The following is a 23583-nucleotide window of genomic DNA, read 5'->3' as shown; positions in this document are numbered from 1 at the left end:
TTTAATAATATTACACTAGGTAATCTTAACTTTATAAAATCAGAACATTAAATGATTGATTAATGGTCAAAATTAAAATTGTTGCACAACTTAAATTTTATTTTTGGGTGTTTCTTTAGGCCACCTGAAGAAGGAGCATTAAATGGTGAGTTCATGTAGTAAATTTAATGTGAAAAATTGAGAATCATGAATGGTCTATGATAGCAAATATTACCACATTCTCCTTGGTAAGGGATTTTAGAAATAATGTTTTAAAAAGTCACAGTATTGGAAAGTTTTTCCCTCAGACAATTTCTCTTCAATATTGAGGTTTCATGAATTCACATGAGAATGATTATCTTTTTCTCACCCTCCCTTTTATGTGCAATTTCAATCTGTTCCTCTTGTATTCCCTGTTTTAATGAATGGCACACTTTCATTCAGCTGGATGAAACCTGAGAGTGAGTTATCTTTGACTACCTTGCCTTTTCACCCAGAAAGTCATGTTGCATTTTCCTCTTAAAAATATCTCCAGAATCCATTCTTCATGGTACATTCCATTGTTGCCTTTATTTATCATTTTTATCCTTTTTATTAAAGTATATAATGTGTATGCAGAAAAGCATTCAACTGATAAACCTATACCTCGGTGAATTCTCACAAAGTAAACATGTCCATATAATCAGAACTCAGATCATAAAACTGACAGTATTACCAATATCCCAGCTCCTTTCTGTACTCTTCTTTATATAAACTCTCCCCCTGACTGACATGGTGGATTATTTATGGAATCATATAACATGTACTATTTTGTGTCTGGCTTCTTCCTCTTAACATATGCTTATGAGATTCATCAATATTGCTATGCATAGTGGTAGTTTGTACAATTCAGGTATACTGTATTTATTTATCCTAGTGTTTGATAGCTATTTTTTTATTTTTTATTTTTTGCATGGGCAGGCACCAGGAATTGATAGGTATTTTCGTAGCTTGCAATGACTGGTTCTTATGAATAATTCTGTTATGGACATTCTTGTATCTATTAATTTGATAAACATACATGTTTGTTTATTGTTAGGCATGTACCTAGGAGTGGAATTGCTCGGTTATGGGTTATGCATATGTTCACTTTTAGTGGTTATTACCAAGTAGGTTTTCAAAGTGGTTCTGCCAGTTTGGGCTCTCTGCTTGGAGTTTCACCTCCAAGTCCAGCATTCTCCCACCAAATTAATTCCCCCTTTAACGGATCTGATCATGTCATTTCTTCTGCTTTACATTTTTCCTGTTGTCTTTGGATAAAATCCAATTCCCTTTCTTAGCATAGCATATTAGACTCTTAACAGTTTGGTATTCACTGTTTTTGGAGCCTCACCTTCTCCTGGTAGGTATGCTTATACTCTTGCTATTAATTTGAACCTTGGCTTCATATGTGAATGACTTATAGAGAATTACTTGTATAATGACATATATTTACAGAAATAGGATATTTTGAAGTGTGTAACATGTTCGAAAAACTCCACAAGTGATTGTAATATGTAATTAGTGTTGAAAACCACTGTCCTGTTCATACTAAAGTACTTTTAGCTTCCCAAATGTAGAATGAACTTTAACACTGCCATGCCTTTGTAAACGTTGCCTGGAACACACCACTACCTTCCAAACTACTGTTTTTTCCCTTCTCTTCCTCTGTGACAGCCTTCAACCTCTCTTGAACCAGGAGGCATTAGGTATCCCTCCTCTATAGTCCTATAGTGCGTATGTTTGTGTTTGTGTATGTATATACATATATATTTGTAATTATCACAGTGTTAAAACTATTGGCTGAAAGACAAAATAAATAAATAAAAAATAAAACTGTTGGCTGTTTTCTGCCAGGTGATAATTTCCTTTTTATTTGTGTTCTGGAAACTTAGCACATAGCAGATTTGATTTATCCCCCATTTTTTTGTTGTTGCTACAATTAAAAGCAATAGCCTCAAACACAGTTTAATGATCGGCAAGGGCCTTTTTTTGTATATTTCACATTTAGAATGTCATCTACCCATGGTAGGCCTACTTACACTGTAGACCTGCCAAAACATTTACATGGCCATCTCCAAAGATCAGAAACTAAGAGTTTTTGCTTGTTTGTTTTTGTTTTGAGTTGGGGGTGGGGGAAAGGAGCTATGGGAAGAATGCATTTATGGTAGTGATAGAATAGAAGACATCATCGTACTTCTTTCTTTCCAGTTGTTTGCACAGTGACCACTAATATGATATAATACAATAAGGTAATATAGCATATATTGGTCATATTTTATTGTTTTTGTTTTTGTTTTTATCTTGAGGAAAGTCTACTTAAAGGATTATTATGAAACTTAAGATGTCTGCACAAAAATTTATTCTGCACTAATACTTTTAAATGTCTCATTTGCTTGCCATTTTAGGTCTTGCTTCTCCATTTAAGCCAGCAATGGATACAAATTACTATTACTCAGGTCAGCTATACTTAAAACAAACTTTAGTAATGTTTTCGACTTTCAGATATTTCATTATTTCTCTTTCATTTTTATATAGCTGTGGAGAGAAATAATTTGATGAGGTTATCGCAAAGCATTCCATTCACACCTGTGCCTCCAAGAGGTAAATCAAAAAAAGTGGGTAGAGGGGAAGCCTTTATTGATACTTGTTTTTTAGCAGTGACATAGAATATGACTTGAGAACGAAAGAGAAGGAATCATATTAAAGAAGTGTCTGTTTCTTATAAATTCTTCATTAGTTGAAGTGTTATAAAGGTCAAGTATGTATAAGTAGAAGAAGGAAGCATCATTAAGTACTGAATTTCTATTACTGGGATATCCAGAAACATCAGTATTTTCTAAATTAGAAAAGCCCATGATACCCTGACTAGTAAGGAAAGCCTAGGTTAAATTGATATCAGTGGAACAAATAGCTCAGTCCTCCTTTTTTAACGTTTTGCTTGAAAGTGTTTAGAATTTCAAAAATGCCTACTGGTCATCATTAATAAATACATAAGAATCCAGAGATGTTATGGAAATAGATTCTTGATATCTTCATAGGAAATAGATTCCTAGTATTTGTTGCTCTTAGATTACTTTTTATAAAATTACAACTTCTTTTCCTTACTTAATCCTAAGCAGTGATACCTGCAGATTTTTATTCTACTTTGTCACTAATTTGAGCTTAAAATGTCTCTTCATATTGCAGGTGAGCCTGTCACTGTGTATCGCTTAGAAGAGAGTTCCCCCAACATACTGAATAACAGCATGTCTTCTTGGTCACAGCTAGGCCTTTGTGCCAAAATAGAGTTTTTAAGTAAAGAGGAGATGGGAGGAGGTTTACGAAGAGCTGTTAAAGTACAGTGTACCTGGTCTGAACATGATATCCTCAAATCAGGGCATCTTTATATCATCAAATCCTTTCTTCCTGAGGTAGTTAACACATGGTCAAGTATTTATAAAGAAGATACAGTTCTGCATCTCTGTCTCAGAGTAAGTAGTAGTAAATATAACAGTGAGTCATAATTTGAGTTAACATTTTCACTTCTGAAGTATGATAAACCAAATAAAATCTTAGTTTAAATATTGTACAGGGTTTTTTGCTCCTTTTTTTAGGAAATTCAGCAACAGAGAGCAGCACAAAAGCTCACGTTTGCCTTCAACCAAATGAAACCTAAATCCATACCATATTCTCCAAGGTAAATCTTTAAATTTTTGTAGAGTCTTTTAGTATGTTATGGACAGCAGTCTTCTTTTTTTTTTTTTTTTTTTTTTTTACATGGGCAGGCACCAGGAATCGAATCCGGGTCCTCTGGCATGGCAGGCGAGCATTCTTGCCTGCTGAGCCACCGTGGCCCACTCGACAGCAGTCTGTTTTGACCTTCATGATCGATGCTGAAAGTTTATTTACCCATTTTATAGATCAATGAGAATTTTGTTAAAAAAGCTTTTAGTAATATATATAACTGTTTTTTATAAGGTTCCTTGAAGTTTTCCTGCTATATTGCCATTCAGCAGGACAGTGGTTTGCTGTTGAAGAGTGTATGACTGGAGAATTTAGAAAATACAATAATAATAATGGTGATGAGATTATTCCGACCAATACACTGGAAGAGATTATGCTAGCCTTTAGCCACTGGACTTATGAATATACAAGAGGGGAACTACTGGTGCTTGATTTACAAGGTAAATTTGTAAAATTAGTGCTTAAAATTTATATTTTGGGTAGTGCATTTCCTAATTAACTTGTATGGTCAGTTTAATCAAACACCGTAAGTACATGGAATCTTGAATAGGGCATGAGATTTTGTTGATTTGTCCAGGTTAGTGTGATGCCCCGATATATCCCAGAGTAGTTTGGACAGTGAATAAAAAAGTATTTGCGAAGTCCCCTTGGGAGACTGGGGAGAAAGGAGGATATATTCACTTCCTCATTTGGAGAATTTCCCATATTCTCACAAACAGTGGGGACAACCAAATCAATAGGCTGAGCCCTTGATCTTGGGGTTCACCCCTATGAAACTTATTCCTGCAAAGGATAGGTTAAGCCTACTTAAAATTAGGCCAACACAGGTACAATTATTTTCAATATATTTTTTTAAAACATAAAAAAGTAAAGGAAAGTATTGGCAAATTCCTTTGAGGAATAGGAGAAAAAAATATGGAACTATTAAACTTTATCACCCCCCAGTGATACTGTGTCAAACATTAGGGACATCCAAATCAATAGGCCAAGCCCTTGATCTTGACACTTGCTCTTGTGAAGCTTACTTATGTAGCAGAGCAGCTTAGCCTATCTGTAGGTATGCCTAAGAGTTAACTCTGGAGGACCTCTTTTGTTGCTCAGATGTGGCCTCACTTTTCTTTAAGCCCAACTCTACAGGTGAAATTATTGCCCTCCCTGCTGCATGGGACATAACATCCAGGGGTGAAAGTATCCCTGGTGGCGTGGGAGATGACTCCCCGGGATGTCTGGCCCTGGCACCATCGGATCAACAATGCTGTCCTAACCAAAAGGGGGGAAAGAAGTGTAACAAATAAGGTGTTCATGTCTGAGAGCGTTCAAATGGAGTCGAGAGGCTACTCTGGAGATCACTCTTATACAGGCTTCAGTTAGACATTGCAGTCTATCATAACTTACCAAACCACAACCAAAACCATTCCAGCCAATTCTAAAGAACACATGGGGCAATAGATAAGATTCTACAAAGATTCTATGTGCTAGGGTAACTTTCCAGAAACCTGCAACCTCCAGATGGATCCCTGGACCAGATAAATCTTGAAATCTATGGGGGCCAGCTTCTCCAGAACCTCAGCTAGTTCCATCTCCCTACCCCATATAATTGACAGCCCTTTTCACCATGAAAATCTTAGAATGGGCATAGCCCAAATACCCCTAATGAGTGAGAGAAAGATCAGAAGTGAAGGTGAAGAGAAGGTAGGGTATAACAAACGAGTATGATTGCTGAATCACTATATTGATGTTTCTTTTAATCTCCAGCATTTTACAGCAACTAGAAGTAAAAACCTAAAATTGTGGAATTGTAGCCCATACCAAACTCTGAAATCTATTCTACAGCTAATTGTGCTGTGCTTTGAGATTTATTGCTTTTTTGATTATATGGTATTTTTCACAAAAAAGGCAATTCTGATGATAAAAAAATATTCCTTCTAGCCTCCAATGTTCTGGAGCAGCTAGAAGGAAAAATCTGAGATAATGGTATTGTACCTCATGACAAACTCTGGGGATCTGTCCTGTAACTACTTGTTGAAGAGTGCTTTGAAAACTATTGCTTTTTTCTTTCTTTGCTTTGTATATATGTTACATCACACAATAAAAAAAAAAGTTTAAAAAAATTTAGACCTGGGAGTCATCCCTAGAGAACCTTTTTTATTGCTCAGTTGGGGCCTCTCTCTCTAAGCCAACTCAGCAGGGTGAACTCACTGTCCTCCCTCCTACTTGGGTCTTGACTCCTAGGGGTATAAATCTCCCTGACAACATGGGACAGAAATCCAGATGAGCCAGGACCTGGCATCAAGGGATTAAGAAAGCCTTCTTGACCAAAAGTGGGCAGAGAGATATGAGACAAAATAAAGTTTCAGTAGCTGAGAGATTTCAAACAGAGTTGAAAGGTTACCCTGGAGGTTATTCTTACACGTTATGTAGATATCTCTTTTTAGTTTATAGTATATTGGATTGAGTGAAGTACTGTGTTCAGTAGCCTTAATTCTTGAAGACGATCATAAAGATATAAAGTTTCAGTGTGGCTGTATGATTGTGAAAACCTTGTGTCTGATCCTCCTTTTATCCAGCGTATGGACAGATGAGTAAGGAAAATATGGATTAAAAAATAAATAAATAATAGAGGTACAAAGGGTAAAATAAATTGGGTTGATGGAAATACTGTTGGTCAGTGCAAGGGAAGGATAAGGTGTATAGTATGCATGAGTTTTTTCTTTTTTCTTATTCTTTTTTTTCCTGGAATGATACAGATGTTCTAAAAATGATCATGGTAATGAATATGTAACTTACGTGACGATGTTGTGAGCCATTTATTGTACACCATGTATGGAATGTATGCATGTGAAGATTTTTCAGAAAAATATTTTAAAATAATTAAAAAGTGCTTAGAGGAAATTGTACAGTAGGTTTCTCACCTGTCCATGTATTTATGAACAATACACAGAGAGCCTGAGTTTTCTCATATCATGGGAGTCTCAGATAGTTGAGCAACTTAACATGATAGCTGGATTCATCCAGACAGTCAGTGGAAACTCTTCAAGCTATACCCACAACTGGCCCAGGTCCCTTCTGCCACATTCATTGGTCAAGGCAAGTTACAAAGACAGCCCAGATTCAAGGGGAAGGAAAGTAGGTTCTAGCTCTTGATGGGTGTTGCGGGATGTGGACAGGTAGGGAAAAATCATAGCTGTCTTTGTGGACAGATTCTGTCATATACATGAAGGTGGATGGGACAGGACAGCTTTACCTAGAGTGGTGTCTAATCACCTTCACAGCAGGGGCAAAGGAAAATTAAATTGAGCAAGTTGCCAGCTCTACCTGTATACTTTCACAATAAAGCTTCCATAATTTTTCACCTCGAAGGACATCTTAATTTAAAATGTTAATATAGACCAGACTTCAAAACATATAAGAACAATTGCTAGAATGATTATTACTCTGGCTCCTTTCTGTATACAGATTTAAAGATTTATTGAAAAGCAAACAATATTGATTGAGCACAAGAATGAAAATCTGTATAAAAATAATTTTTTTTCAAGAGTTAATCATTTTTTATAAATGATTGTCATATAGGTAGTGAAAACAAATTGTTTTCCCATCCTTACTGTTTCTCTATTCTGTGAAAATGTATATACACAAAAGAAGATGTTTTCTTTCTTTTTTAATCATTTTGTTTTGTTTCACTGTGATGTTTCCCCAAATGGGGCCATTATATATATATTCACTTAACAGTTTATAATGGACATCTTCTAGGTCATTACTCATAAATCTGAATTCCTTTGAACAGCTGTACGGATAGCCTGTAGTATAGAAGTGTAGCATGCTTTAAATCCCCTATTGATAGACATTCATCCTGTTTTAATTTTTTTGCTAGTTCTAAACAGTGTTATAACAAGCATATTCATAAACTTATAGTTTTATCTCCAAGTTCCTAAATTGGCTTACTAAGAAGAGATTAATATAATTTTAAGTTTAATAGATACTGCTAGTTATTTTTGCAAAACTTTGTAGGAATTCTTATTCTCAGTACTGTGTGCTAGTGCCCATTTCTTTATGATCTCTCTGTTATTGAATATTCATAATCTTTTAATGTTTGCCAGTCTGATGGGCGGAAGTTGGTATCTTGTTTTAATTCTAGTTTTTCCTTATGTGAATTTGTAACGATTTTATTAGATTTTCTTCCAGGGTTAAATTTTTGTGATTATTGCAGATATCTATAGGTTTTATTCATTTATATACATGAGTGAATATATAAGAGATTAAAAAGAGTTAACTACTCTTTTGGTTTTTTTTGGCATGGGCAGGCAGCAGGAATTGAACCCAGGTCTCTGGCATGACAGGCGAGAACTTTGCCTGTTGAGCCACTGTGGCCCTTAACTACACTTTTTTTTTTTAAACCTTAACTATGCTCTAACAGCTCTAGGGAGGGGTGGAGGTGAAGGAAGATTTTCATAGTTTTACTCTTTATATAATCTGAATCTTTTACAGGAATTGGTATTCATATGTTATTGCATGAATTTTAACAATGTGAAGCACTATGTGGACAGCTTAATTGAACACCATAAGTACATAGAACCTTAAGTAGGACATGAGATTTTGTAGGTTTGTCCAGAGTGATGCCTCGATAAATCCCAGAAGGATTTGAACAGTGAATAAAAAAGTATTTGCAGAGTCCCCTTGAGGGTATGGTGAGAAATGGGAAAAATTCAACTTCCCCAAGTGGAGAATTCTTGTTATTCTTACAAGCAGTGGGAACAACCAAAGCAGTAGGCTGAGCCCCCAATCTTGGGGTTTGTTCATTTGAAACTTAATCCCTCAAAGGATAGGCTAAACCTACTTAAAATTAGGCCTAAGAGTCACCCCCAAGAGCACCTCTTTTGTTGCTGAGATTTGGCCTCTCTCTCTCAGCCAACACGACAAGCAAACTCACTGTTCTTCCCCTCTCTACTTGGAACCTGACTCCCAGGGGTGTGGACCTTCTTGGCAGCATGGGACAGAAATCCTAGAATTAGCGGGGACTCAGCACCAAGGGATTGAGAAAACATTCTTAACCAGAAGGGGGAAGAGCGAAATGAGACAAAATAAAGTGTCAATGGCTGAGAGATTCCAAACAGAGTCGAGAGGTCATCCTGGAGGTTATTCTTACGCGTTAAATAGATACCACCTTTTTAGTTAAGGCATAACAGAGAGGCTGGAGGGAAGTGCCTGAAAGTGTAGAGTTGTGTTCCAGTAGCCATGTTTCTTGAAGATGATTGTACAGTGATACAGCTTTTGCAGTGTGACTGGGTGACTGTGAAAACTGTGTGTCTTATGCTTCTTTTATCTGCCTTATGGACAAATAAGTAAAACATATGGATTAAAAATAAATAAATAATAGGAGGAACAAATGTTAAAATAAATTTAGTAGATTGGAATGCTAGTGATCAGTGAAAGGGAGGGGTAAGGGGTATGTTATGGATGAATTATTTTTCTGTTTTCTTTTTATTTCTTTTTCTGAATTGATGTAATTGTTCCAAGAAGTGATCATGATGATGAATATACAATTGTGTGATAAGAAAAGAATGTTTATATTGTATGTTCATTGGTTTTATTAATAAAATTTTTTTTAAAAACTTAAAAAAAAATCTGAAGCACTTCTTTTAAAAGGCTCATGGAATTTGCTTTAGTGTGCTAAAGTGTCCTTTGCCATCTAAGGCAAAACAGGGGCATATTGTATACACCTTTTACTAAGAAGATGTTTGTTTGCAACCATTTCCCTGTTGCATCAAAAGTTGAGTACCAGTAGGAGCTTACGTGCCTAGCTCCTAAGTCTGACCTTTGTTACTTGTTTATATTAAAGGAACTTTATTTGTTTTTGTTGGAATGCCGAGGTCCTAAGTCAAGTTATAAAATATCAATAGAGAAAAACCACTTTTTAAAATAATTTAACATCATAATGGTTGATAAATATCTCAGGACTATTTTTATTATGCACATACCAATGTTTTTATCAATTATGTAATATGTTATTTGTCTTTTTTAAATCTATAATATATAAAGGTGTGGGCGAAAATTTGACTGACCCATCTGTGATAAAAGCAGAAGAAAAAAGGTAATACTGGAGTTTTAACAATTTCATTAAGACGTATTTTCATAATTTTAAATTGTACATTCCTTCTTGTATGAACTGCCCTTTTCTTTTTTAACTGTCACTTCTACAGATCCTGTGATATGGTTTTTGGCCCAGCAAATTTAGGAGAAGATGCAATAAAAAACTTCAGAGCAAAACATCACTGTAATTCTTGTTGTAGAAAGCTTAAACTTCCAGGTAAACATTTTCTTAATCAGTATAACATATAATTGTTACCAGAGTTGGTTATTATAATACCTTAAAAGGCCAGAAGCACAAAACTTTAATTTCTAAATAGCCTCTAATTGTGTTAGTGTCAGCAGCTCCTTCACAAATGCATGTTGATGATTATAAATGGAGCTAGCAGGAAAATAGAAATGGATCAGTAATTTCTTTCATTACTTGTGAAAATTCGAAGTTTGTTCATTTAATAAATATTTGTTATATGTCTTCTGGATGCTAGGAATTGCACTAGGTATTGAAAATAAAATGGTGAGTAAGACAGACATGGTCCCCGCCCTAATGAAGTTGAATCAGATATTGTATATTGACAGGATTAACAGGCAGTAACAGGACCATGGTAAATGCCAAGACAGAGGAAGAAAATAATAGAATGCTATAGAAATGTAAGCAGACCCTTTCACTCAAACTTGGAACTCAGGGGATGCTGTTTGGGATAACTGACAAAAGAATGTCTAGACCTAGACCTGGAAAGTGAAGGTCTTTCAGTTAGCCTGCTGAAAATTTGGGAAAAGACTGCTCCATGATGCAGGAGTCAGAATTGCAAATATATTTTCTCATTGTAGTAACATCATATTTGTACTTGAAGAATTACAACAAGTTATTATTGAGTTGCAAGTTATAACACAAACCCTTTGGTATGCATCAGATTCCTCTGCATTACAGCTGCCTGGGGCACAATTTCAAGCCTTATTTTTTGAAGTTCCTCTAATTATGATCAATAATGTAGCAGTAATGAGTTTAGACTCTGGAGCCAGACTGCATAGCTTCAGAGAATAACATTATCATAGAGTTGTTTGCAGATTAATGAGTTGATATTTGTGAAGCACTTAGAACAGTGCCAGGCACATGATAAACATTATTTGGAAATTTATCATGTTTTTTAAATAGCCAGAATTGAGAACCATTGAATAAGAGAAAAATTCATTCATGGGGAAAAGGGCTTCAGAGCCTTGTTCTCACTTTTATTCTCGCGAAAATTTATTGTTTAACCTAGCTAGCTCTGGTCTTCAGATTCTGCAGCATTAGTTAGCAGCATAAATGCTAAAAAAAATTGCCAAGAACATATAGTATGAACACATCATTCCTTCTCTTGGGCGAAAGCATGGAATAGTAGAGAAGGCCTGAGAACTGTTCCCTGTTTTGCTGTATGCCTTTAAGCAATTTATTTAACCTCTGAGGGTCGTTTTTTTTTCACATGTATACAGAGGGAGTATAATTTGTATTTCCTACGGATGATGTAAGAATTGAAAGATGAAGTATGTGAAAGAATATTTTGTAAATCTATGTAACAGACTTAAGTACTCAGTATGTTTCTCCCTTTCACCTGTCCTCTTATATCAACAACAAAGAGACTGAGATTTACTCTATAGCTAATCATTAATTTTAAGACTTAACTGAATTTTTTCACCACAAATCTATGAAGGGAATCTCAGGTATTTAATTTAGTCAGCATTGTTTTGGTTGTTTTGAAATGATCATGGCTAAGTAAATAATGGTGTATCTGTTAAATGAAATATTGTACATTAAAAACCATTCATTTGAAGACTGTGGCAACATGAAAAAAGACCCATAGAGGATAATAAATAAATAATGAGGGAGAAAAACCCTAGAATGAGCTGAGACTCAGCATCCAGGGATTGAGAAAACCTTGACCGAAAGGGGGAAGAGCGAAATGAGGCAAAATAAAGTGTCAATGGCTGAGAGATTCCAAACAGAGTCGAGAGGTTATCCTGGATGTTATTCTTATGCATTAAATATATATCACCTCGTTAGTGAAGATGTAATGGAGAGACTGGAGGGAACTGCCTGAAAATGTAGAGCTGTGTTCCAGTAACCATGTTTCTTGAAGATGATTGTATACAGGTATAGCTTTCCCAATGTGACTGTGTGATTGTGAAGACCTTGTGTCTGATGCTCCTTTTCTCTACCTTATCAACAGATGAGTAAAACATATGGAATAAAAATAAATAATAGGGGGAACAAATGTTAAAATAAATTTAGATTGAAATGCTAAAAAAAAAAGAATGAGGGAGAGAAGAATGAAGAAAAGAAGGAAGATAAAGTACACTGTGATACCAAGTGTATAAAATACGTTTATGAACAAAGTTGACAAGAAATACATAAATATAAAAAGTAGTTGTGTTGTGGTGTCAGGATTATGCTGGTAAAGTATGTAAGATGTATGTCTGTTGACCTTATTTTTAAATCTTTGTTTTTAATTCTGTGGTGGTAGTAAAAATTAGCAGTGATAGAAATTATGGCTGCTTTTGTTTTGCTTTTTAATTTATATATTGTAAATGCATTATTGGAAGTATCCACTTTTTTGAGTTTAGGCAGATGTATAGAGTCATATAACTACCAACACAGTCAGAATAGAGAACATTTGCCTTATAGCCCTCCCTCTAACCCCCTTTTCTTTGTTGTGAGTATCTCCTTCTACTGCTAACCCCTGGCAACTGCAGATCTGGTCTCCATCTCAATACTTTACCCTTTTTAAAAAGATCATATATAGGAATCATATGCCATTTTTTGAGTCTGGCTTCTTTCACTTAATGTCAAATATTTGAAATTCTTATTCCATGTTGCATAAATCAGTGATTTGTCCCTTTTTATTGTCAAATATTTTTCCATTATATGGATATACCACATTTTGTTTATCCATTCACCTATTGAAGAATAATTGTTTCCTGCTTTTGGTGCTTATGTATAAGGATGTTATAAATATTCACATACAGGTTTTTGTGTGAACACACATTTTCATTTCTCTAGGGTAAATGCACAGTAGGGGGATTACTGGTCAGTGTGTTTGCCTATTAAAAAAATTGCACGTTGCTTTCCAAAGTGGTTGTACCATTTTCCATCCCACCAGCAAAGTAGGAACATTCCACTTGCTTCACATCCTCCCCAGGTTTTGCTATTCTCAGTTTTCTGGGTCATTTTGTATTTTTGTTTTTTTTTGGTTGGTTGGCTGGTTGATTGTTTTTAGTCATTCTAGTAGGCATGTGGTGGTTCCTTATTTGGTTTTAGTTTTTAATTTACTAATAACTAATGGTGTTGACTGTCTGTTCATGTGCTTATTTACTATCCATATATGTTGCTTGAAAATGTCTGTCAGATCTTTTGCCCAGTTTTTACTGGATTATTTTCTCATTGTTGAGTTTTGAGACTTTATGTACTCTGAATACAAGTCCTTTGACAGATGATTTGCAAGTATTTTCTCCTAGTATGTGTCTTGTCTTTTTATTTTCTTAACAGTAAGCTTTGCAGTACAAGTTTGTAGTTCTGATACCCAACTTATCAGTTTTTTCTTTCATGGATTTTGCTTTTAATGTCATATCTAAGAACTTTTTGCCTAAATCAAAGTCATGACTGTTTTGTCCTGTGTTTTCTTCCAAAAGTTTTATGTTTTACATTTAGATCTATAGTCTATTTTAAGTTAAATTTTGTGTAAAATGTGAGATACAGTTTGAGATTCATTTTGGGAGGTGAGTAGCATATCGTGTGCAATTGTTTTAGCACCGTTTGATGGAAAGACTATCCTTCATTGAATTTTCTTGTACTTTTTTTTATCAACGATCAAGTGATCATGTTTGCATGGGTCTGTTTATAACTGTCAGTTCTTTTCTTTTGGTCTGTGTGTCAGTCCTTTAGCAATCCTACACTGTCTTGATTGCTGTATCATAAAGCTAAAATCAGATATGGCCTTTGACTTTGTTCTTCCTTTTTCAAAATTGTGTTGTCTTTTCCAGTTCCTTTGCTAGTTCATAGAGTTGTTAAAATCAGCTGTTGATCTGCCCAAAAAAACCACAAAAAATCCTGTTGAGATTTTGATAGAATTGCCTGAAATGTATAGAATTGACATCTTATCAATATTGAGTCTTCCAATCCATAAACATGATATTTCTCTCCATTTATTTGTCTTTGATCTCTTTCACCAATATTTTATGGTTTTCAGCATATAGACCCATCACATATTTTGTTTAACTGAAGCATTTCTTTTTAAGCCATTTGAGTACTGGTTTTAAATTTGGAATTCTGATGGTTCATTGCTAGTATGCAAAATACTTTTGATTTTTGTGTGTTGCCCTGGTGTTCTGCAATCTTGCTAATAAACTCACTAATTAGTTCTAGGAGCTTTTTTTGTGGATTCCTTGAGGGTTTTTTCAGTCATTAGAGAGAATATTATTACTTCCTTTGGAATCTATGTACCTTTTATTTCCTTTTCTTATATTTTTGCACCAGCAGGGATTTCCAGTGCAATGGTTAGTGTAACTAGTGAGAGTTGATATCCTTGCTTTTCTTCCCAATCTTAAGGGGAAAATATGCAATCTCTTATTAATAAGTATGATACTAACTGTAAGGTTCTTCTAGATTCATTTTAGCAGATTGAGGAAATTTTCTCTCCACCTGAGAATTTTTTTCCTGATTGACTTGAATTTTGTCAGGTACTTTTTCTGATCATGTAGTTTTTATTTCCTTTAATCTGTAATAATTTATATGATCATGTGGTTTTTATTTCCTTTAATCTGTTAGTATAGTAGATTACTTTGATTGGTTTTTGAATGTTGAAGCAGCCTTTAATTCCTGTAACGAACTTCACTTGGCCATGAAACGTTATCTCTTTTATGTATTATTAAATTCAACTTGCTAATATTTTGTTGAGGATTTTTCTATGTTCATGACAGTCTAGAATTTTCTTGTACTGTTTCTGTCTTGTTTTGGTATCAGAACACTACTGTCCTTACAAAATAAGTTGGGAAGTGTTCTGACCTACAGGAATATGTAGCATACAATTGATACTGCGTCTGCATTTAAAGTTTGGTAGACTTATCCATTGAGATCATCTAGGCCTGAAGTTTTTTTATTAGACTTTTTTTTTTTTTTTAAACATTTGCAGGCACAGGAAATTGAACCTGGTCTCTGGCATGGCATGCAAAAACTCTGCCACGGCACCACCATTGCCTGCCCTTTACCTAAGAACTTAATTTCTTTAATAGATAGAGGACTGTTCAGGTTATCAGTTTCTTTTTGAGTGATTGTTAATATGTATCTTTCAGGAAGTTGGTTATTATTATTTAAATTGTCAGATTTATGGGCATACTTCTGTTTGTACTGTTATTAAACTTATTCTTTTAATGTTATGAGGTTTGAGTTGATACCACTATTTTTATGCCTGTCTTTCTTTGTTTCTTGGTTAGTCTGGCTAGAGGTTTATCAATTTTATTGTTCCTTTCAAAGAACCAGCTCTTGTTTTTATTGTTTTCACTGGACCACTTTTCTGTTTTCAGTTTCTTTGATTCACCTTCTCTTTATTATTTCCATCTTTCTACTTGTTTAGGGTTTAGCTTGTTTTTCTTTTTCTAGTTTCTTATTGTAGATGCTTAGAGTATTAATTTGAGATCTTCCTTCTAACATAAATGTTTAATGCTTCCTTCTAAGCACTGGTTTAGCTGCATGCTACAAATTTTATGTTTTATTTTCATTTTCATGTACTTTAAATTATTTTCTAATTTCTCTTCAAATTTCCTCTTTGATCTATGGATAAGTATCTTGTTTAGTTTCCAAATATTTGTAGATTTCCCAAATACTGTTCTGTTATTGATTTCTAGTTTAATTCCTGTATTATTGATAAGAGAACAGACTTCGTATTATTTCAATTAAAAATTTTTTCTAACCTTAAAACTCAGAAAAATAAAAATAAAATTTTTGAAAAGAGAAATTTAAAAATAAATTAATAATAAATTTTAAAAGATAATTTCTCCCCATTGGATGTTTTGTGCTTCCTTTAAGAGAATGCATATTCTGCTGTTGTTGGATGAAGTATTCTCTAAATGTCAATAAGTCAAGTTTGTTAGTTCTATTAGTTTTTTTCTGTTTCCTTGCTGGTTGTGGATATGTCTGTTTTACCATTCAATTCTATGAATTTTCCTTCATGTACTTTGAAGAAGTGTATTCGTAGGTGTATCCATGGTTAGGATTGTTATGTCTTCTTGGTGAATTGATTGTTTTACCGTTATGTAAATGCCATGGTAATTTTTCTTATTCTGAAGTCTCCTTTGTCTGATATTAGTATAATCACTTGAGCTGTCTTTTGATTAGTGTTTTCTTGGTATTATCTTTTTCCATCCTTTTATTTTGTAGATATATTTATAATTATATTTAAAATGTCTTTCTTGTAGACAGCATATATTTGGGTCCATATAGGTTTGTTTTTTTATTATTTAAAAATCTACTGGTCTTATATGCCATTTTATGATAAAACACACATCACTATGGAAGAGCCAGGGCCTGCAGCCCTGCAACACCCAAGTGCTCCTACTTGCACACAGGTGTGTCTCAGTCAGCATGGCAACCCCAAAGCAAGCCAATACTAAGACATTACCACTCAGACACCATAAGCAGTTTTCAGAATGTCGAAGAACTCTCAGTGATACTGGAACAAAACTAAAATCTCTCTTGACACAGTAATAGCTTACCTGGAAAATGCAAGAGTCACCACCACCACCAAGAAAAAATCTGTTTATATATAAAATAAGGTTTGGTTCTAGATTCCAATGATTATAAACAGGTTTAGCATATGCATAAGTGGCTTATAGGGTGAAGTGCCAAGCTCCAGCCTGGACAGTGACTTGTATGTAAGTTCGGTACCCATGAACACCTACCCACTAAATTTCAGCCATAATCCTATCACTCTGACAATCAGAAATGCTCTCACAGAGTCCTAAACTGTCCCCCATAACAGTTTGCTCCAGCTGAGAGCCACTGATTTATACCATATCATTTTCCCTCCCCAAGTTGCTGATCCCTAGTCTCTATGTTCTCTGGTCTCCGATACACTCCCCCAGAATGTTCCCTGGCACCCTGACCTCCAACACAGAGAGTCAGAGCATCCCTAACTGAGCTTGTCACCTGTCCCTGAATCTGCTCCTCCTGCAGGTACTTCTGGTGACCCCAGCTATCACCACTTTCCTGGCCCTCACCCTCATCTTTAAAAGCCAAGCCATGTCCTGACCCCTTTACCTCCTTTGTCCCCCTCACACCCACCCCATCTTCCTTTACCTCTATTCCAGATGATGCAACCATCTCCTCCCTGGATTAACCACCTGCAAGGGTTGGGGACAGCCCTGCCTGGCTCTCCTGACCTTGATGATTTGGTTCCTCTACCTACCCTGCCTACCTCTCTCTCTCCAACCAAGAGCTTCGGGCTAGTTAGCCCCACTCCTCTGCTCTAAGCTCATATCCTGTAAGATCCAGGCCACATTATCTTACTTGACATTCAGAGCCCTTCAGGGCCCTCCTCTTCATTCTGGCATTCATTCGCTCGTTCACCAACAAGTGACCGCTCACAACTTCTTCTTCCTTGATATTTTAAATACTGTGTTATGAGATTCTGGATTTTGTTTAAAATCCTTGAAGAGAATGTTGCTTTTGTTGTTTTTGTGTTTTAGCAGGCAATCAGCTTGATTATGTTCAATTTATAAGTTACAGTCTAATGTCTGTAGCTGTGATTCCAATGTCAGTTAAGTTTTTAAAGCCTTTGCAATAGCATTCAAATGCTTTTCACATGTGTACCATCCAGAGGCTGGTCTGGGACCTGAGTGATAGTCTGTCCCATAGCTTAGTTCCCAAAGCATTTACTGTGCTCAGGGAAAGAGCATGGGACATCATCCAAAAATTTAGGAAACCCTTTCTTCATTATCGTGTTCTCTATGATTTTCTCCGTGTTCTGTGGCTCCAAACAGCCTCTTGTTTTTGATCTTCTGGCAAGAAAGCCAGGATTTTGGCCTTCCTAAGCTGTCAAACATTTCCTACAACTAGACCCAGCTCTGATGCTCAGTGGCAAGGCTAAAAAAAGATACAGATATATTCTTTGCACTGCTGAAGTATCCTTTCCTAGTTCTTCTGGTCAGAGAAAATTTTCTCTCAGAGTTTTATGTGCTTGCACAGGTGCCACCACCACAGGAGTGCCTCTTTGTGACCAGGGCTTGTCTTCAGGGTTTTTTGCCAAAGAAGCAAAAAAGAGAAAAATGAGCATTCCCCTCACCCTCTCCGTTTCATAGAGGCCCCCCTTTCTGATCCTGTGGGCAGAAAGAGAGGGCTTCTCTAGGAGTGTTTTCTGCCAGTGTTTGCTGTTTATTTGTGGGATTAGGCTGTCTTCAAGGCTAAGCCTGGCACTATGGGAGGAAATAGTAAACAGAAAACTTGCTGCCATCTCATGATTTTCTTTCCTAGTCTGTCTCCTTACTATTCAGAAGTTGTGAATAGTTGCTTTATGCATCTTGTGGTGATTTTTACTTGTAACCAGTCGGAGAAATAAGCTGGAGTGTCCTCACTCCATTTGAAAAATATTTTTTTTATTAGGGTTTCTCAGTGTTTGGTTGGGTATACCTTCTACAGCAGAAGTACCAAGGGAGCTTTTTAAAAACATTAGAGTAGTTGCATTTTTATAGAAAAACCATGCATAAGGCACGGAGTCCCATATTCTACCCCCCCCCCAACCTCTCATACATACAGTTTTCCCAGTTATTAACATTTTGTATTAGTGAGGTATCTTTGTTACAATTGATGAACCAGTATTATTATAATTATATTATTAACTGTAGCCCATAGTTTACAATAGGCTTTCCTCTGTGTTGTATAGTTTGATGAGTTTTTAAATTTTTTAATTCTGATAACATGTAAACACAAAGCACAGCACCACAATTACTTGTAGAACATTTTTCAGACTTTGACATGGGTTACAATTTCCAATTTTAGGTTTTTACTTCTAGCTGCTCTAAAATACTGAAGGCTAAAAGAGATATCAATTTAATGATTCAGCATTCATATTCGTTTGTTAAGTCCTATCTTCTGTGTATAATTACCTTTGATCTTTCCACACCTCTTTTTGGGGTTGTTTGGGCTATGGCAATGCTAAATATTTGATATTGGATGGGTCTGTCACTGGGTCTGTCACTAATATGGGGTAGGATGATGAAACTATCTGATGTTCTGGCGAGGCTGGGCTACGTTTCAGAACTAATCTGAACCAGGGACCCGTCTGGAAGTTGTAGGTTTCTGGAAAGTTACTCTAGTGCCTGGAACCCATGTGGCATCTTATATATTGTCCTAGGTGTTCTTTAGGATTGGCTGAAATGGTCCTGGTTGGGGGTTGGCAGGTATCAAGGTCTAACTGAAGTTTGCATAAGAGCAACCTCCAGAGTAGCATCTCGACTCTCTTTGAACTCTCTCTGCCACTGATATTTTATTAATTACACATCTTTTTCCCCTTTTGGTCAGGATGGAATTTTTAATCCCACGATGCCAGGTCTGGATTCATCCCAGGGAGTCATCTCCCAGGTTGCCAGAGAGACTTTCACCCCTGGATGTCATGTCCCACCCAGGGAGGGCAATGATTTCACTTGCAGAGTTGGCCTTAGAGGGACTGAAACCACATCTGAGCAACAACAGAGGTCCTTCAGAAGTAACTCTTAGGCATGCCTATGGGTAGTCTAAGCTTCTCCGCTACCTACATAAGCTTCACAAGAGTAAGCCTCATGATCGAGGGCATCGCCTATTGATTTGGGTGTCCCTAAAGTTGACACAGTATCAAGGTATTCCTTGATGATAAGGTTTAATAGTTTCATAGTCTTTCTCCCCTCCCTCAGGGGACTTTACCAATACTTTTTGATTATCTGCTTAATATACTCTAGGATGTTTCCAGGCCATACTGTAATCTATACCATCATCATTTTTAGAACATTTCCAACATACCAGAAAAAAACAAAACTATGCATCTCATACCCTTGCCATTCCCTCTCATTAACTACTAGTATTGCAGTTTACCCAATTTTTCTTACCTGTTATCCCCCATCTTATTTATTTTTTTGTCCTTATTTTTGTTGCTGTTGTTAACTTTTTTATTGTATAATATAATAGGCATACAAAGCAAAGAAAGAGAAAAGCAATAGTTTTTAAAGCAGTCTTCAACAGGACAGATCCTAGAGTTTGTCATGGGCTACCATACCATCCTTGTCCTTATTTTTTTTATTTTTATTTTTTCTAACTCAAAGCTGTTTTTTTAATTGACAAACCAAAACAACATACAAATACAAACATTCTTAACATACAAACATTCCATATATGGTATGCAGTTAGTGGCTCACAATATCACCACACAGTATATTCATCACCATAATCATTTCTTAGAACATTTGCATCACTCCAGAAAAAGAAATGAAAACAACTCATATGTACCATACCCCTTACCCCCATCTCATTGACCACTAGAATTTCCATCTACCCAGTATATTTTAACCTTTGTACCCCCTATTTTTTTTCTATACCCCTTACTCCCTTTCATTGATCACTAGTATTTCAGTCTACTCAATTTATTTCAACATTTCTTCCCTCTATTATTTTTATTTTTGATCCATATTTTTTTACTCATCTGTCCATACCATAGATAAAGGGAGCATTAGACACAAGATTTTCACAACAACACAGTCACATTGTGAAAGCTAATCATTATACATTCACCTCCAAGAAACATGGCTACTGGAACACAGCTCTTCAATTTCAGGCACTTCCCTCTAGCCTCTCTAATACACCTTAAACTACAAAAGGGATATCTATAAAATGCATTAAGAATAATCTCCAGGATAACCCCTTGACTCTGTTTGAAATCTCTCAGCCACTGACACTTTATTTTGTCTCCTTTCTCTCTTCCCCCTGTCGGTCAAGAAGGTTTTCTCAATCCATTGATGCTGAGTCCCAGCTCATTCTTAGGATTTCTGTCCCACATTTCCAGGAAGATCATGTCTCATGTAGAGAGGGGCAGTGCTTTTGCTTGCCGTGTTGGCTGAGAGAGAGATAGGCCACATCTGAGTAACAAAAGAGGTTCTCTAGGAGTGACTCTCAGGCCTAATTTTAAGCAGACTTAGCCTATCCTTTGTGGGGACAAGTTTCATAGGAACAAACTCCAAGATTGAGGGCTTGGCCTCTTGATTTGGTTGTCCACACTGCTTGCAAGAATACCAGGAATTCTCCAAATGAGTAAGTTGAATTTTCCTCCTTTCTCACCATTCTGCCAAGGGGACTTTGCAATTACTTCTTTATTCACTGTTCAAATCACTTGGGTTTTGCCATTATTTTTAACTCATGTGTCCATACCCTCGATAAAAGGAGCATCAGACAAGATTTTTACAATCACAGAGTCACATTGTAAAAGCTCTATAGTTATACAATCTTCTTCAATAGTGAAGACTACTAGAATGCAGTTCAACAGTTTCAGATACTTCCCCCTAGCCACTCCAATACATGATAAGTGATAAATGGCTATCTGTATAATGCATAGAAAAATTTCCAAGATAACCTCTGGACCCTGTTTGAAAACTCTCAGTCACTGCAATTTTGTTTTGCCTCATCTCTCTCTCTCCCTATCTTTGGTCAAAAAGGCTTTCTCAATCCCATGATGCCAGAGCCTGGCTCATCTTGGAAATCTGTGGCACGTTGCCAGGGATATTTACACCCCGGGGGGTCATGTCCAAAATAGGGGGGAGGGCAATGAGTTTACTTGCCAAGTTGACTTAGAGGGACCACATCTGAGGAACAAAAGAAGTTCTCTGGGGGTGACTGTTAGGCATAATTATAAATAGGTTTAGCTTTTCCTTTGCAGGAATAAGTTTCATAGGGTTGAGCCCCAAGATAAGGGCTCAGCCTATTGTATTGGTTGTCACCACTGCTTGTAAGAATTTCAGAAATACCCCAAATGGGCAGGTTGTATTGGTTGTCACCACTGCTTTCAAGAATATCAGGAATACCCCAAATGGGGAAGTTGAATATTTCTTCGTTTCTCCTCATTGTCACAAGGGGACTTTGCAAATACTTTTTAATTCTCTGCCCGAATTACTCTATGATATATTGGGGCATCACACTAACCTGTTCAAAACAACAGGATCTTGCTCCCTATTCAAGATTCCATGTAATTAGTAGTGTTTGAATAAACTTACCATTCAAGTTAAATTAGATAATGTGCTACTGAAAATATTAATTTTGTACCAAATAAACATCTCTTCCTCTGGACTTTGAAGTCCAGATCAGCTTCATTGATATCTCTAGTTGAAGTCTGGTCACTTTTTCAACTTTTTTAAACAGTTGCTATATGGATAATGTGGATTTTCATAGCTTCTAGAGCTCTAACTCTTGAATCTTAGGTGCCACACAAAAACCCAAAGTTGTAGGGAACAGCTAATTTATATATAAATAGCTCTGCATCTTAGAATTTAGAAGTAACAGAATTCTGGAGTAGATGTGACTGCTGTAAAAACTTACAGTCTAAGAACCTTTACGATAAGCCTCAGCATGATAACCCATGCTCTTGACTTCAGTTCTGTGAGTTTGTGTATTATAGTTAGTCTACATGAGTGAGGCATGATAACATTTGTCTTTTCATCTAGTTATGTCTCACATCTTCATTCCTTCTTGCAGTCATGCAATAGTCCAATGTATGTACACACCACAGTTCCCTCCTTCCATTCCTCAGTCAATGTACCCTTAGGCCACCTCCATCCGTTGCAAATCGCGAACACTGCCACCATAAATACCAGTGTACAGATATCCATTTGTGTCCCCACTCTCAGTTCTTCCAAGTATACACCTGACAACCAGGTTGCAGGATCATGATGGCATCCCTACCTCTAGCCTCCTCTGTAGCCACCACACTGCCCTTCTTCAGAGGGACCGCACCACTCTCCTTCCCTACCAACAGTGAATAGATACATCTTTCTCCACATTTTCTCCAGCACTTGTATCTCTCTGTTCATTTTTAAACAGTTTTATTCGTACATCATACACTCCAACCTAAGTAAAAAATCAGTCATTCCCAGTATAATCACATAGCTATGCCCTTGCCACCACAATCTATATGAGGATATTTCCTTTTCTTTCACAAAGAATTCTGTACCCTCCCACGTATCCCCTGTTTATTGACATTTAGTTTTGGCATAATGCCTTTGTAACATCCAGTGGAAGCATGTTACAATGTTACTGTTAACTATAGACCCTACTTGCATTGATTTTTTTTTCCCCAGTACCATCCCATTTTTAACACCTTGCACTGACATTCATTTGTTCTCCCTCATGCAGAAACATTCTTATATTTGCCAATTTAGTCATTATCATTCTCCACTCTAAGCATTCCTAAGTTATACCATCTCAGTCTTTATCCTTTATCTTTCCTTCTGGTATCATACGTGAAGGGCAGTACAATTTAAATAGCAAATACACTTTTTACGTTATCATAAAGGGGATTTCACAAAAGGGATGTTAGAAGCAGTCCAGCCCCAGATCCCTTGTTTTACAAATGATGTAATTGGAGATAGATGATTTGCCCGTGGTCTCATTAGTTAACAGCATGATCAGGATATGAAATATAATTCCATGTCTGTCCACTATCCTTTCTACATTATGGCTACTAATTAGTTTGTACTAATTAGTTTGTACCCTCTAAGGCCATACTTGCATAGGCTTGA

At 36.2% G+C, this 23583-nt stretch overlaps 1 protein-coding gene across 6 annotated transcripts in view; it reads left to right on the top strand.

Moving 5' to 3' along the window:
• Positions 1-23583, top strand: part of TRPM7 (transient receptor potential cation channel subfamily M member 7) — a 258369-nt gene that overhangs the window by 174901 nt on the left and 59885 nt on the right. For 5 of the 6 annotated variants that reach the window (XR_013162391.1, XR_013162392.1, XM_077127865.1 and 2 more), the window contains exons 32-39: positions 120-145; positions 2406-2456; positions 2536-2601; positions 3187-3470; positions 3594-3676; positions 3958-4163; positions 9760-9811; positions 9921-10027. Coding sequence is in view for 4 of the 6 variants with exons in the window: in XM_077127865.1 (XP_076983980.1) it covers positions 120-145; positions 2406-2456; positions 2536-2601; positions 3187-3470; positions 3594-3676; positions 3958-4163; positions 9760-9811; positions 9921-10027 (875 nt within the window). In the remaining 2 variants the exon portion in view is untranslated. The remainder of the gene's footprint in view (positions 1-119; positions 146-2405; positions 2457-2535; positions 2602-3186; positions 3471-3593; positions 3677-3957; positions 4164-9759; positions 9812-9920; positions 10028-23583) is intronic. The other variant, XM_077127866.1, reaches the window with a different exon arrangement.

This window comes from Tamandua tetradactyla, chromosome 14 (genome assembly GCF_023851605.1).
Source record: "Tamandua tetradactyla isolate mTamTet1 chromosome 14, mTamTet1.pri, whole genome shotgun sequence".
In the NCBI taxonomy this organism is placed as follows: domain Eukaryota; kingdom Metazoa; phylum Chordata; class Mammalia; order Pilosa; family Myrmecophagidae; genus Tamandua; species Tamandua tetradactyla.
This window is presented reverse-complemented; position numbering and strand designations above follow the sequence as displayed.